Raw genomic sequence first — 17,480 nt, 5'->3', positions numbered from 1 at the left:
ATTTGGCCCCCTGCCTACATCCGCTGTTTCAGATTAGTTGTAATTAACGTCTCTTGCCCTCACATGCCTCAGGTTTGGCAGGAAATCTGGACTGAAGTGATCTGCTGCTCTATATCTGTGAAACTGTGGAAATGGACCATGACTTCGCATGAGTACACAAATACATTCTTTTACTGCCTTTTGCCTTAAACAACATAAAAAATACGGACAGAGAAACAAAGAGGAAAAAGACACAGACCCACTGCCTGATAGAGACAGTGAGACAGGCAGACAGAGAGAGAGAGACAGAGAGAGGAAGTGAGGATTAACTTCTCATCCAGTCTTTGCTGTTACATAGATTGTAAGTAGCTTATTGCACAAAGCACCCTGCATGTAACCGGTGCGTTTGCATGATTTGTTTTGGGAGTTTTTTTGTGGTGAACATCACTGACCTCATGCAGGCAACTAAGAGCTTTGGGCCTAAAATAGTCTAACTGGAGAATCTGGCAGGATGTACGCTCATACAAAATGCATCCAAAGCTATAAAAGGGCAACAGGTTTACTTCAATATATACATTATTCTTTAATCCTTGATGTTTGAAGAGGTAATTGCTTTAAAAATCTCATCAAGGTTGTGTTTTTTTATCTACATAAATCAATGTACAGTCATGCACAGTTAGAGTACCAAATCTTGTTGGCTATGCACAAAAAACGTTGGATTTACGTCCAATGCCAATGCAGGAAGTAGTGTGTCCTTTATGTAGCAAAGCTGATGTAGGGTTGTGAAGGTTGGGTTGGTGGATGACGAGCGTGTAATACATTCAGCTTTCATGCAATTTATTATGTAATTATAATTATAATGTAATTGTGGGTTTTGCAGAATTGGTGTTCTTGTCTGGCAGTAAAGGAGACCAGAGTAATTATGTGATAAAATGCTATAATTTCCTTACTTTGCCTTGTAAATTTCTAATTGAGGTTGCAATTTCACACATCTCCCAGAGTACTGTTCAACAAACCCAACAGACTAGCCTTGGTTGATTTGTTAAAGGTGGGTTTACATGCTGATTAAATAGTAAACTAAAATCAAATGTAACAAAAGTTCTTACTGTTTATGAACATTGGGGTCTGTCTGTGAACAAAGCTGCACCATTTAAAAGCGCAACATACGTTATGATGTTAATTCATTCATAGGAATAAGAAAACAGAGCAAACATGGCCAAACTGACCATAGCACTATCATGGAAAAATCTTGATGCAGAATAAGGCCAGTATAAACACAAAAAGAAAATGGTAATTAAATGTTAAAAAAACAGCATGATACAGATACCAAACAACAAAATGGACATAGACATGAACGATAAATGACTACTGTAACTTGCACAGTATCAGGGTGTCAAGGGCAGATCTTGCTTTAAGTTTTCATATATAAACCCTAAGTGGAAAACTCATAATCTCAATATAATGTAACTGTGTAACTCAGTACACAGTGCATAAACTAGTTTACATATACAATTAGAATGAATTACCCTTTTTGTTTCAGGAAACTTCTTATTGTGGACCCCAACTACTCACATGGCTTTTCTCTGGGCTATACACCGCAATGTAAGACTATTCCATATGACCATGCGGGGGAAAAATGCCTCTTGGGGAGCAAGACCAAACATAATAAATTCTCTCTGAAGCCACTACAAAGCAAATCCAAATACATCATGTGGTGTCAGCAGCTCTGATTTCTCAGATGGCACATCTTCAAAGTGATATTACCTCTGCCAGAAGCAACAGTGTGATACCATCAAAATTATTCTACAGCATATGGCAGCGAAACTCACTTTATATGGAGGTGGAGGAGATTGACTCAAGTGACACTCTTAGTGCCCCAGTGATTTAGAATCCATTTTGCCCATTTGAAATTAAAATAAATGTGGGTTTGCAAACCATCCAACACTGCACATATTATTACATTTTACATTATTTTCATTCCAAAATGTGTCAAAGAGCTACAACGTGAATTGCAGAGAAAATGTGATTTGCATCCAGAACCAGCAGGTGATGGTGATAAACAAGAAAATATCAAGGAAAATGTAAAATATTTTGTGTTTGAAGTCCCTCCTTTTGATTCTTTATTGTGACCCGAATCATTTTATTTCTCAAGCACATACCAGCATTGGAAGTCAGCCTCCGACCAAATAATTATGCTACTTTTAACGAGTTTGGCATTTGCCACAAATGGCAAATTGTATGTTTTTATGTGTGGGTGTGTGTGGAGCTGTGCTGCTCTTACCTGGATACGACAAGGGGCAAAATTAACATTTTCAACATCCTCATTAGTAGCTCTCCGGGAAACTGGAAATATTTCACCTCCTGTAAGTGACAGAGAAAAACATACTGTTTATAACACAAACTTATATAATACATGCAAAGCACATGATGTAAGTATTTGCTCAGCATACCTGCAAGATTCCTCTTTTTAGGACAAAGTGCACGTTGCTGTGGAGTTTTTTCATTATACTAACCAGATGTCAACCAATCACTGGGTCATTGATCTAACCATATTATTGGTGAGTGTGTTAGACTTTCTGGTATTGTGTTACAAGACCTACTTCCATCATTGTAGTGTATTTCTACTGAAGAATGTCTCCAAAATAAGTTTATACAAGGTGTTCCACAGGGATCAATGCTTGGTACTCAGTACTTTTATTTAAAATATGTTATGTTACAGAAATACATTATTCTATTAATCATGCTCATCTATATTACCTTTAACTAGTTAATTCAATTATTAAAGCCATTGATGATGTATACTACTCCATGTGCTGCAGGTGTTTACTGTAAACTCTTTACAAAAGAGAGTTTGAAGAATAGGCAAGAAGAATTTCATGTTTCAAGTTTTTCATGCCAACTTCAACAAATATGCCAATGATATTAAGATTTCAGGTTTCTATCAATTTAATAACTTTGAAATATTGGGAAGAAATGCTTAAACTAAACTGGACTTCCTAAAAGACTGTGAGAGATATTTTGAGAGAAAACATTATTCACACAATTGACTTTTAGATTTTTTTTTTTTTTATCTTCTTTCATTTGAATGGATTTGCTTCACAAAATATGTTACATCTACTGAAAAGTGTATGAGCCACCTAAGGTCATTCCACAGTGACTCATGCTGTCCTAACAAGTCTGAAGCTGCTTTTAGCTTTTATGCTCTTTGTTGGTGAAATTGTCTCCCAGAGGACATATACATATAAACATATTTTATCCCCCCACAAAACCTTTTCAGTTTCCTGTCAATATTGTCTGTTGCGTTTCAGTACCTGAACATACAACATATGCTTTTACACAAACATGTTTTTTGTCTGAGTGTTTTAGAGAGTTTATCTCTTTACATGTAAGACAATAGTCTAATCAAATTATGTTGATACATTTGATTTAAAACATACAAAGAACATTTTCCAATGTAGACTACATAAGTGTAACATCTTCCGTTTGATTGCAGCTATGGACCTTTGTTGCATGTTATACTCTGCTCTCTACCCCAGTTTCCTGTCTCTCTGCACATTCAACTCTTCATGACAATTTCATGACAATCCATCCAAAAGCTGTTGACATTGCCTAGAAACATGTAAATGTGGCTAAAAAATATTCCAACATGGGGGCATTGAATTGTTAAAAAATATTGCCACTAATTCTTCCAATTGTTGCTAAAGAGTGCAGTCCTGAGTTTTGTAATGCATCAAGTAATACTCAGACAATGTTTAAAGTAAAGGCACGTCTGACGGAGTATTGCAGCCCCTTGAGAGTAAGGAATAAAAACAAACAAACTGTGTCTGATATGTTTTTCACACCTTGGTAGCTTGATGTAGTCAGTTGAGAGATGACATGTATGTTTTGACTTACATTTACATTTTAAATCTAAGTATAAAATGAACACATTGCGTCATTATGCTACCTTAACTTAATATTCAGTACATGTGTACTGAACAGTGGTCTGTTACAGAGAGTTAAAAAATGTCTGATGTAGCTAATGTACCTAATGTCAGACAAAAAGGTAACCATGCTGAGTGACCATAATTGAGGATGTCTCTGCATACTTAACTCACATCTATTTAAATACACTGTATTAAGAAATCAAGCATCCCTCTGCTACAGCGCTCTTGAACTGGACACAATGTTAAACATTATTTAACTACTTTATTGTTTAATTACATTATTTACCTGTGGAAAAATCAGAGTTCAGAGCTGCACCATGTATTCAGATTATAAAACTGAATTCATTTAACTCTTCACAAAAGCAGCCATATTATTAGATACACAGTTACATGTATGTGTTTGACTAGTCATTCTAAATAGTAATCTCTGTAATTAAGCCTTGTTTATTGTATTGAATGATATCTGTATGGCTGTTTCCTCATCAGTATTCAATGAGTTCTCACTGCCACAGAGGTGTTTTACAGTCCCTGAGGGTTATGTTTCACTCATATGACACTTTTGTGTAGTTTTGTCTAGTGCTTTAAAAGCTTTTCCTGGTTTGTCTGAGGGCTTGTTTGAAACTCTATCACCCATGAAACTTCACACAGTGTCTACATGTAGCGAAAATAAGAATGATTTATCAGATATTCAACAGTCCCATCTTGCAACAATATACCCAACAATTAAAAGGGCAACTTTATATTCTTTGGTTCATAGCACATTAAAAGAAACTGTACATTTTGTGCATTGTGGACTGATTATGAAAAGAACAAAAACTGACACTTCAAGTGGTGAGCAACAGGAAATATTTGAGTCCCTACAAAAAGACTCTAATACATATATGTGAGGTTCTTGTTCACAAGTAATTATGTAGTGTGGTGGTCATGGTCACAGATAGGTCACATATGGCCTCCAAAAAATGTAGCTTGAAGGGAATAATGACTGTGATCCTTGTTGAGATTCAATTCCAGATTTGATACATCTTATTGAGCCACACATAAAGCTGCTGTAATCAATATTTTTTATATTATGTGATGTAAAAAGTGTGACCCACAGAAAATAATCACCTAACTCAACAAATTGTTTTATTGTCTTCCAGCTGCTTGTTTTAGTTTTGCCGTCCCCAAATTTATTTCAGTCTTTTTGCGTTGCCCCCAAATTGCTAAAAATGTATTAATGCAGGTTTAACAAAGGTTTTCCAATAAGAAACAAAATGTCTGGGGGCACTTAGCTAATGCTAAAGCTTTCACGACAGACATTTTGACATGTCACAGTAGGAAAAGCCCAGGTGTTGATAATGAGATTAATGATGGCTGACTCCCATTTAGCTGCTTCGCTTTCAGGGTCTTGACATTGCTCTCGGCCATTGTTTAATGTTATCAGCTGTGCTTTTGTCTCTGCGCTGAAAAGAGACGCAAAGTAAAACAAAAGTGGCAAGAATATTCTGTTAAAAAACCCTCCCAAAAACCAAAAACATGTTATTATATCTTGATGAGAGCAAGACATGAAGCTAAAGCGGGAGTAGAAAAAACCCCCCAAAGGTGAAGAGTTGGGAATGGAAATCAAATTTAAGTACATCACATCTGTGCAGTGACATGACTGAGCAGTAAAAGCTTTTTGCTTCTGGTTTGGAGTCAGAGAGCTTTTAGGGCTGAAAGGCTGTGTATGTGTGTGCAGGGGGCACATTGGGATATTTTGTGTTATTTTATGTCAAGTCTGTGGACATAAGTGTTTACACATGCATCTGTATGTGCACATGTGTGTGTGTGTGTGTGTGGGTTTGTATTGTCTTTGTGCAGGATGGACAAACACAGCTGTCACTGCGTCGGCATCTGCTAACAGCGGAACAAACACACTGGCTGTTTCTACTAGAGATTTGGTATACTCTCACACCACAGATACACGCAAACAGACATGCACGCACACACTTAAAGTCCACGTGCTGGCACGTCATTTATGTGCAAATAAACATGTATATAAATGTTTGAAGCCCCGTTTGACATCCTTGGATCCAGCCTTGCATTAAATCCCTGTCTATTGGAGTGACTTCTGAAACGCTGAATGTGATTCCGATTCATTCTCAATGAGAATTTAATGAACTGCAGCAGGGCATCACATTAGTTTTCCGCTTGAGTAAAGCAGTTTGGTTGTTCAGAACTGTGGGTGTTCAGTAGAAATGGATTTATAATAAGATGCTGATGCTGACACAATGACCTGGTAGAGCAGAACGGATGCTGGTTATTAATGCAAAGATGCAATCCACTGTTTGATATGCTTGTGCTGTAATTTAAAACTAAATTCAAAAATGTCTGCTCAGTTGCATTGATAACAAACTTCTAATCATATCATCCAATTAGCCGGTGTCAATAAAAGAAAAAAATCTGCATCCATTGCACAAAAGTCACCTCTTATTTTTGAGGCATAGAATGCCAATGTGAATGCTCGTGAATGCCCTGCATCAAAGCCAACACACATAACACCATAACACGCACACCCCTCCACCCCAAACTCTTGCTTTCACCTTGTATTCATGACCGTCCTCACCTTTGTCTCTTCCATAACCCTGCCAGCTGCCACACAGTAGCCTCTAATCCACCACGATCCCCTTCCTTCTACACTAAAATATTTAAACCCTTTTTTCACTGTGACAGAAACAAAGATGAACAGAGAGAGAGTTTCGTGCTGCTCTGGTTCTGCTCTCTGCAAGGGATAGAAAAGCTCCTCATGTATGTCTTGGTAGAACCCCCCCCCCCCCCCCCCAAACAAACAAACAAACAAACAAAAACCAACTGTGAACCTTAATTGTTCTGTTTGTGACAGAGACAGAAATTAGCCTTGTTCCTCCATTCTCCCTAATCCCAATATTTGTTGTTGCTCAACCATCACCCCTTGGCAAAGCCATTCAGGAAGCAACAGAGAGCTGGTTTTAGTGTTTGGTCACCATAACAACAAAATAAGTAGCGCAGTGCCTCAGTATAACACATAAATTTTGGTAATAATACAATTTAGATGAAGATGAGCATATTTAAGATTTCAATTATTACCCAAAGATCCAATTACTAGATCTTTTCCAGTGCTTTCAGTACAATATGGTGGCCTTCATCAGAGGCAAAGACATACATGTCCTGCTATCGAGTTGTCAAGACAACTGAAGCATCTCCATGACAACTGAGCAAACTACATCCACCGATTAATGCTTTTTTTTTTTGGTGTTTAAGTTGGATCTTTTCTGCTTTTAGCCATCCTAGCATTGCGGTTTCAGGCAATAGGCAGTCCAGCACTTGGTTGGTCCAGACTGATGTATCCCAACAACTATCACATGGAATGCAAAATTTTACACTGACATCCATTGTCCCCACGGGATGAATTAACTGAGAGTGGTGATTCCCAAGACATTTTATCTAGTGCTACCAGCAAGTAAATACCTTCAAATTAATGACATTCCCATCAGCCTGAGCCAAACATGTTTTCAAATATTAGCATGCTAATAGGCTAGAGATCATAGCAACCATTATACTTGCTAAACATAAGCATGTTAACTTTGTCATTGTGAGCATGTTAGCAAGCTGATGATTGAAAGATTTGCATTTAGCACAAAGCACCACTTTGCCTTCGTACAGCATCACAGAGCTCCTAGCATAGCTGTAGAGTTGTAGTCTTGTTATTGTAAATTGTCAAAAAAGTTAGAAGGAAATATGAAAGCTGTATTCAGTATTGGGAGCCATATAGCTACTGTTGATTGATTTCACATGATGACTAATTTTGTCAGCTCGCTGTAATAAATTCAGCCCACTGGCTCCTGTGGCCCCCTGTTACCCTGAACAGGAAAGGCAGTATGACGTGGTTTATAAGCACATATTTTCACTTTAACTCATGAAGAAAAAGCTTCTGCACATACTTCCTGCAGTATCTTAACCAGATCATGTTGGAGGATAAAGCGATTTAGCCTTTTGTTTAGCGCACTGAAACTGTGCTGTGAACCCCATAAGCAGTTTGTCAGAGACTGAGATTCTCCACTTGTGTAAGTACGAGTTAGCTCTCATGTACACTGATTCTTCTAAAGGGACGTGTGTGCTCCAAATAAAACAGTCAACTGTTACTATTGTAAGAGCATTGCCTTAGGACTTAGCACTTCATGCAAAACATGGATCAAACAAAGATCTGAAATTGCCTTGCTAGAATTCCCTCTGATAATGCATGCTCAACCATTAATTGTAATAACTGCACACATCTTACATGATGAATACAAAAGCACACATACACCCACCTCCTCCAATGGGAAGAATGTCAGCAGCCAATTTCAAAACTATTATTTTTTCTGTCATTATTTCAAGCTCCCTTAAAATGGCAACTTTTCACTTTGTCAGTCAAATGTACTTGGACAGAGGGTTTTTAAAATCTAAATTCAAACATTAAGTAGTAATAATCTTTTATTTCTTACAAACATTTGACTCATTATCAAACACTGAGTGCTTAAAGCAATAATCATTTGGTTACCCATAGAAATGTCATTCCCCCATTTATCGCCATTTAACTGCAGCCTCTTTAAATTCCTACTCCATAATTCAACTTCCCATTCTGTCTAGGGTGAATTATATAAGTGAATACGAATGTTATGTTGTTGACTTGGTGTGTCTGTGAGTGATTGACAACTAATCTCCCCACCGGCAATCCCTTTCCATGGAGTTCATCTGAAAGGCTGCAGGCAATCTGAGCGACTGATGAGATACCATTTCGCGTTCTAAAAAAGGCATAAAAGAAACATAGTTCCTGCTCCTGGGGATGCTCTTTGTATCAGCGGACAAACTGGTTTTTGGATGAGTCTGAACTTCAATGCAATTCCAGGAGCAAGCTAATCATGCAGCATTATTCTCTCATCAAAAACAGCCAGTAGGCTGCACTTACACTGTTCTGCAGTGTGAGCAGTTATGATAAAGAACCTTGCATCAGTCTCGTAGGCGTAATTGAACAGCCATCAGCACAGTCTTTTCCTTGCTCCATCTGTCCGAACCACAATCCACCATTCATTAAATCACCCTGTCTTTTGCTTGAATGGCCCTTGTATGGTAGATTGCAGGGAAGAAACCTATATTTTGGTAGAGTTGTATGGGCGTAAATGGGCTAAGAAAGGCTGGTTTATAGTAAACACTTTTATTTAAAGCAAGTGTGTGTGTTTGGTCAAGTGTGTGTATCTGTCCCTTTGTGGGGACTTCTCATCTAGGGATCTAAGTCCCCACACGGTTAATTTTAGGGTTAAATTGGTATAAGGTTAAAATCAGAATCATGACCAGGTTGGGGTAGAGGTTGTGTCTAGGCATGTGATGGTCATAGTTACTGCTCCAGAAAGTAATGTAAGTCAATACAATGCCCTCTCAAAGATAGTGCATGTTCATGTGTATGTGTGTGTTTGTGAAAATGTTGGTGTGGAGCACACAGAGAGTAGATAAAGAGGCAGATGTAAGGAACGGGGAATTGGGTAATCTCCTGCATTAGGAGTCATGGTGTCTGAATCCATCTCTGTATTTAAGAAGGAGACAGGGGGTAATAGTCAGACACTTTTGGGGGAGGGTAAAGCAGATGGGCAGGTGAGTGCGTTTGGGGGGGTAACCAGGGTTTACAGGGGAACCAACTGACCTGCTCGGAGAGGTGCTTGCCTCTGAGGAAGAAGCCCAGCAGGCAGCCTATGACCACAGCCAGCACAGAAAGGATGAGCAGTCCGTTCTGCTTGCACACATTCTTCACCCGCCCCCACACTTCATCCAGAGCCACCGCCATCCTCCTCCACCTCCTCCTCTCCTCCTGCTTGTCCTGGTCCTGACTGCAACTTTGCAACCACCCTCAGAGAAACCCACCAGAGCTTCCCCCTCTTTGCCACTTATTCAGCCATATAGATTCAGCACACAGCAAACAGCCGCCAGCACTTTGTAGAAAACAGCAGGGCCTGGACACAGCACGTGGGATGAGATAGATGGATGCAGACTGATAAAGGTGGGATTTAGAAAGTAGAAATAACGAAGAAAGAAAGAAAAAGATTAAAGAAAGAAAAGAAAAAGTTTGGATTTGGTTAATGGAGGGAGGTGAAAAGTAAAATTAAAGATGTAGTCGTCCAACAATAAAGCACTTCAGGAGTTCCTCTATTCCTTTTCCAAGCTGCTTCCTTGGTTATTCCACATGAGACTAACAGCAGCACACAGACAACCTTTCTATCACTGTCTGTCTCTCTCACTCAGTCAGTCACCTCCCTCCCTGTCTCTCTGCCCCCACCCCTACGTGTTCCTCCTGATGGCCAACAGGGGGCTCTGCGACAGCTGGTGGTATTGTCATCAGGGTTAATACTACGATCCTATTAGGCCGAGCTGCACGACTCAGATCTAAGGCTGGATTAGAGAGCTCTCTGAACAATTGGACAGCGGATTGTTCCAGACCACAAAAAAAAGAAGAAAAAAACGAAAAGAAAAAATTTGCCCAAGTTACATGAGATAAATAACAAAAGAAACACAGGACAGTTCAGTACATTCACAGTGCCACAGGTTCAATCACAGTGACAAGAAATAAGCAAGAATGATACATTCACTGTTGTCTGCGTCATTCAGGTAATATTTACAAAATGGTAAAATGTTCATTTCAATGTAACAGCTGGAAAGCAAAATCCAGCAAATATTGGTAATAGTGCTGCAGGTAAGGTGTGGAATTATGTTCTCTGCGCATATGAATTTATAGCACCAAATCCTGGAAATTTGCTATTTATCTGCAACACTTTACACCTAGAAGGCTACTTTAGACATCTCAAGCTGACTGGATAGTTTGTAAGCTGTACCATGTGTGTTCTTGAGCCATCAGTTGCTGCTTGGGCTAATGACAGTATATTGATGTGGCCTGGTGTAAATGACACTGTAAAAGTGGGGATATTATCAGGAAAAAGAGATTCATGCCATGTTGTGCCAAGTATTACAGAAATTGGGCCTTGGCTCTATCGTCAGCAATGATGGAAAGTGTTATAAGAGTGTAGAAAGAGGCATCACTGAGGAATTGCCCATTTTCAAATTACCTGACCAATTGAATCTAAGAATAAAAACTTACAGACATTAAGAAGAGATAGAAGCAATAAGGAGGGGTGGATAGAAGGTCAGCCTCTATCACACGTGCTGCTTACTGTGGCCTAATATACTTTCAGGGTATACACCAAGATTGTCCTCATGTGTGAAAACAATCACACATAATAATTTAAATAAACTGGAATCGAATGGATATCAAGGCCAAGACATACAGACTTGAAAAAATGTTGCGAAAATGACCACGTTAAAGAAGGACTTGCATATGAACACACACAAAGGAATCTTCATGGGTACAGTGGTATGTTCATTTAAAATAAACGCATTCAATCAACTATTCCCTAGAGTTGACACAGGAACAGAAGGCAGACTCTGCAGTTATTTGGGAAATATTATTCTGAGCATGTCCTGCAGTAAGATTATTGACAGATGGGATAGAGTCCTTTCACCACTCCACTCCACCCTATCTCCCTTAATTAGCTTCTTTCTTCAAACACTCATGCTACAAACCCATTCATATCAGGGAAAATGATCTCCCACTGAGAGACACGTTTTTGTGCACTGTCCATAAAAATGGAAATGATACTTCATTTAGACTGCTGTGAACAACTTAGATGCAGGGAGATGGATATGTTATGTCCAGAGTGAATTAAACTGAATTCAAACCTGAGAAACCAATTACATTATATGACTGAATGCAGTGAAGTGTATAATAAAAATGAAACTATCACTCTTTCATGCAACATGCAGTACTAGTCAGTGGGATTTAACGAATCTATGAATCACAGACAGAAGAGTTTTTTTCTGTCTTTGATGAATTTTATTTCCCTATTTTCTATTTTGAGGTTTTTGAAAAAACGCTATACGGCCGCTCCCTTTCTTGCTTTTTACAGTCATGTATCAGTGACAAAAAGGAGAAATGATGCCCCTCCTGCAAGCCTCCTGCATGTGCTGTACCTACACAGTCCAATTAGGGAGCATGTAACAGGAAAGAGTGACCATAATGGCCATGTTTTGTATGTTTTCAAATGTAGCTTTTCATCTTGTTTTGCTTTTAACATTAGAAGACATAATTACAGTTAATATCAAGAACACATGCTAATAAAAAGAGAACAAGCAAACTCTCAACAGTAATCTTTGACCCTGGATGTGTATTTATTTGTGAGATAATTAGCTCTTTTTCAGGGAAGGGGCATCAGTTGTCTTCTGTTTCCCTCTATATGTGACATACAGAAGGCAGACAAGTTAAAGGAATCCAACTAACATAAAGTGTCTTTGTAAGGTGTTGAGCCACCACATTCTGAGCAGCTTCAATGTGCCTTGGCATTGATTCTACATTCTTTGAACTCTACTGGAAGGATGGACAACATTTGGAACACATTGGTCTAAAATCTCCCATAGGTGTTTGACTGTGTTAAGATCTGGTGACTGTGAAGGCCATATCATATGATTCACCTCATTTTCACACTCATCAAAGCATTCAGTGACCATTCATGCTCTATGGATAAGGGCAAGGTCATCCTGGAAGAGACAACTCCTATCAGGATAGAAATGTTTCATCGTAGGATAAAGGTGACTTCCTTTAAACTTTCTTTAAAAACCCAAGTAGTAGCCTAAATATAACGAGGCAAAAGCTACACAACTTAAATAAAACATCAGCATCCTAATGATCCATGTACAAGACATGGATGAAAAGAAAGGAGCAGCACTGCTCTTTTATTAGGATGTAGAACTTTGGCCCCAGTATTACAGTGGAGTATGACTATTATTTTTGCTGTAAAATAATCCCTTTTTTGATGCTTTGCTATATGGGACAAAAGATTTATGGTTAATTGTTTGTATTTTTACAGGAGAAAAGTAGGATGAGGACTCACCCCTGTTAGGTTATTGTAATGGTATCTCAGAAAATATAATCGTACTGTACCTAAATCCAATAAAGAGCAGAGTACAGCTTACCCTACACTGATATGGTAGCATACCTACCACACAATGGGAAAACACTACACAAAGGCTGCTCCAATCCAATCCAGAATGTGGCTTTTCTACTATAACCTGTAACCCCACAAAATAATGTTGAAAATAACACTGTGTTAGTGTTACTAATGTAGGTACTACAAGTTTGCAGTTGTCTAATCCATCCCATTACACCTTTGTGTGTGTGTGTGTGTGTGTGTGTGTGTGTGTGTGTGTGTGTGTGTGTGTGTGTTTTGGTGTTTTTAGAAAAGCAATAAAAAGACACCACCCTCTGAGCTCACTACATCCACATGCACACTGCTTCAACATGTGCCTGCTGTGACTATAGGTAGTCGTTGAGCTATGAGTGAACCATGCTGTGTGTGTAGGAGGGTTTTTGTGAACAGTTAATTCAAAATACTTGCAGTTGTAGCTTCTCCATTGCTACCTGGGCTTTTGTTGACTATGAAAAGTAGCGTTGAGGACCAAAGTGTGTATGCCGGCTGACAGCTGGAAACATACATTTGAGTAAATACAGCGTCCAGTGATGACAAAAGATCAATGTTAAGATGTACTAAGGCATTGAATTTAGGGAGTCCAATTTTATTGTCTCTGACTTTCGGCTCATTATTCTCTGTTACTGGGGTGCCATCAGTGTTTTATATCTGCACTGGTTTTAATCTGAATCTTTTATTTCTGCAATGTTGCTTTGAACCAAACCAGAAGTTGATGGTGAGGATTTGCTTGGACATCTTGCAACAAAGGATCATGTGTCTGATGAGCAGTCTCCTTTTTGTTTCTTTGTACATACAGGCAGTAATGATATTATTAAGTTAGTAACATTCTGTGCCATATGTATGGCTGTGTGTTAAACAAACATCAATACATTGTCCTCCGAACAAAAAGCCTGCAGCAAGCTAATGTCTTATTGAGAGGCTTTGCTGACTTGTAATGCACAGCATGTTGTGTACGAAAGAGCTCCTAGAATAGCTCCTGATGAGATGTGTCAGGAACATGAAGGACTTAATGTGTAAAGCACAAGATAAATGAATAGATATATTTTATCTTTTAACTTTCATCCAGGTACATACAAGGTCTGAAAGTCTGATGGCCATGGGCAGATAAATCATGTGTTTTTAATGAGATAGATGAGTAACAGTTACATGATGAGACTGTGCAACACAGCCATAAGTGATTCTTTGAGCATCACAGTACATCTATCAGTAGCAATTTCACCAAATTTAAATGTAGTAATCATTGGTCATTTCAATTTAAACTGACTATATTTTGTATCTGATTTGCTGAATTAAAAAATACATTTATTGGATGGGGAAAGTTGGAGAAAGCAACCTATTACAGCCCATAAAACAGGAAAGCAAAGGAAGAAGTTGTGTTGGATGGAGACACAGACAAGGACAAATAAGGGGAATGGAAAGAAAAAAAAAAAGTAAATGGAAAATATGTAAGATGAGAGAGAACGAGAAAATGAGTCCAAAGTAGATACATTTATAATATATATAAGTCATAAGGAGAAGGAAACAGGGTATTCATAGTTATCTAATGAAAGCAACAAAAGAGCTGAAAACTGGCTTGTTTCATCCCTCACAGGTCTGACATGCTCCCGTGCACTCAGACCTCAGACCTCCATCTTCCTGATTACAAAGAAGACTCGCACAATGCAAACAGCTTATTTCATTTCCATTAACAACAATGCTCCACGTGCAACACATGGGGAAAGCAGAGGCTCTCCTGTCATGTTAACATAACAAGCTTTCACATGATGGATGATATTACTCTAATTGTAATCCCAGATGCCACATCTGGTGTGAGGCTGCGGCATAATCCCCAGCTAGGCTCTGGGATGTGCTGTTGTCTGCGGGCCAAAGACGTGGACTCGGACTCAGGCGGGCCCCTGCGCACAGAATCCACTCTAGTCTGAAATGCTAATCGCTAATGCCACTTCTGTGAACCACAGAATTAAAAAAAAAAAGCCAAGGGCCACTTTAGCCATAGATGCCCTAAGAGCTGCTCCCTGTGGAGAAAGAAGCCTCTGTGATAAGCCAAGGGACATGAGGGATTTCACTTAAAATGTAAATGTTGTAAGAAGAGTTTCCAGGGCCAAAAAGGGAAAAGGGTGGTGGGGTGGATATTGATGGATGGCTCTCATATATTATATTACCTTTTAGCTTGCTACTGTTTGTCAGTAAACAAACATTCAATAAAGATCAATTTAATTCAGTCACTGGGCTCAGTCTTTTCCAGTCTAACAGCGATGAAGAGAAATGTGTAATTACAAACCCATTGTTGCAGACCTAGAGCTGTGCTTTCTTATTGAATAGTGGATCTTTGACTTGTTAATAATTACATTTTCATGGGAGTTCTACAAAGCATACTTAGCAATTATCTCCATTTTTAAAAAATCCAAAAACTGTGGTGAAAGAAAGACAATTTTTTGACCCAAATTTACAGGAGTTTATCATAAGAAAATTCATCTTATCTAATAAGGAACTCAGTGTTGAGAGGAATTACTACTGAAAATCTAAAATTAGCATCCAAGATAACTCGTTCTTACCTTTTCTGGGTATTAAGTGCTGAATCAATCAATTCTTTGCAATGCAAAGCTGTTTTATTCAACAGTTTTCACACAGTATAATTGATTTGTCCCCGACAGAGCAAAACAGAAGAACCACTGAGACATAAACAATACTGACAATCATTCCTGAGCTATAAATAATAATAATTAGCTGCCAAGACTCATTGAAACTCCATGTGTTGAGACAGGATTGTTGATTTTTCCAAATATAAAGCTGTGTAATTTGTTGGACCCATGTCGATAAACCTAGAGGCAAAAAGTTTTAGCCATGTCTTTCAGCATTGAAGAAGGAGAGAGTTAATTAACTGTAAAGTAAATAAATTACTGGCAGTTCCAACCTTTATGCTGTACGTGTTCCAACTTAATGGTTTCTGCGAAGGTGTGAAATGAGTTGTTAACTTGTTAGGTGTGACACAGGTAGGGATGTCTCGAGGAACAAGTTTATCTTCTTTTCTATGTCCAGTATGCTAAAATGTATAAACCTGAGATGCTTCAGTGAAACATGTAACAACATCCACAAAATTGTTCCCAGGTAAAAACATGGGTCACATATTCAGATGAAATGCTGTAAAGATAAGGTGTGAAACGTTACCTTTATTTGAAACACAGTCACTGACAAATAACTTGAGCTCCCTGCGGGCTGAATGGAGCAGATAAATCAGAATATATGACAGGATATCACAGGATGGTGCTTTTTGGTGTGGTTTCTCCCTTGATTGCAGTGATATCAGCAAACCACTTTCAATGTCATTGTTGTTATGTCCACCTTTATTTAAAAATTCTAATCACATTTTCAGCTGATTTAAAGATAATTTTATGTAATACACTCACTCCCACAGAATACCAGTGGAGATGCTAATTAAGAAATGACTTACTTGACTAATTGTGGCTTTTACGAGAGAGCTTGAGTTTATATGTGTCAACAAGGGGACAAATGATACATTGCTTTCAATTAGTGGAAAATTAAACAAATGAAAGCGTTACAGTCTTATTTGCAGGGCGCATAACGCAGCACATGCAAAGCAGGAATAAAATCTTAATTAATTTGAAAAGAAGTGCGGCACATACAGCGTAAGGTGGTGCAGAGATTTGCAGTGCTGTGGTGATTGTTGCTGTGCAGCATACAGAGCGCACAGGAGTGGTCAGCATTATCTCTCATGTGACAGAGCACAGTGATTGAGGATGTTTACCGACAGTCCTCTGTTGGCTGATATAAAGGGGAGGAGAGATGGATGAGGAAGAGAGTTAGTGGGTGAGGGGCAGGGTGTCAGTGGCAGGGGTCAGGTCCCTGCAGTGATCATTTGCCTCTCACATCAACACATTCATTATAGAGTAGTGGAGAGTACAGGGACTGTAATATGTTCATTTCTGTTTGTGTATGCACGTTTTGTGAGGGTGTCTGTGTGTGTGTGCATGTGAGTGATGTTTATGAACAAGTAGGTGTGCGCTCTAACCGCCATGTCCCTCCACAATCCTCCACCACTGTCAAATAATCCCCTTTCTTCTGCCAATTTTCCCTGTTTCTGGATTGGACTGGCAGAGATAATCTGGGATTAGAGCGAGCAGTCAGGCCTGGTGTGCTCCTCATTCATTTAGACGGCAAGGCATGTTCGACATCCACAGGTCATCTGCTGTGAGCCTCAACATATTCCATTACATATCATCTCAGGGAAATTTAACAGATTTGGTGCTTGGGATGCTAAACTGAGAGCAAGAATGAATGTGGCTTCTGCCCGTCAGGCTGCAGCGAAGCAGCCGATTCCATCATCAGCAACCTAGATGAATCTAGTCCTGAACTTCTGGCTGATACTGATTCCCTTTCTGGTTGTAACATTTTTCAATTCAGTAATCCATATTATTTCCAGCATCATTGCATCATGTTCCTGTAACAAAATGTTTCTGTTCTTTATGATGGAATGCATTTTTCTCAGAATGGC

General features: G+C 38.9%; 1 protein-coding gene across 2 annotated transcripts in view; it reads right to left on the bottom strand.

Moving 5' to 3' along the window:
- The window catches only part of slc1a7a (solute carrier family 1 member 7a), a 34,067-nt gene extending 24,347 nt beyond the window's left edge, over positions 1–9,720 (bottom strand). For both annotated transcript variants that reach the window (XM_062428516.1, XM_062428517.1), the window contains exons 1-2: positions 9,580–9,720; positions 2,261–2,340 (exon numbers count right to left, since the gene is read on the bottom strand). In XM_062428516.1, the coding sequence (XP_062284500.1) occupies positions 2,261–2,340; positions 9,580–9,720 (221 nt within the window). The remainder of the gene's footprint in view (positions 1–2,260; positions 2,341–9,579) is intronic.
- Between the last annotated feature and the right edge of the window lie 7,760 nt (positions 9,721–17,480).

The sequence above is a fragment of the Scomber scombrus genome, chromosome 11 (assembly GCF_963691925.1).
Source record: "Scomber scombrus chromosome 11, fScoSco1.1, whole genome shotgun sequence".
Classification (NCBI taxonomy): domain Eukaryota; kingdom Metazoa; phylum Chordata; class Actinopteri; order Scombriformes; family Scombridae; genus Scomber; species Scomber scombrus.
This window is presented reverse-complemented; position numbering and strand designations above follow the sequence as displayed.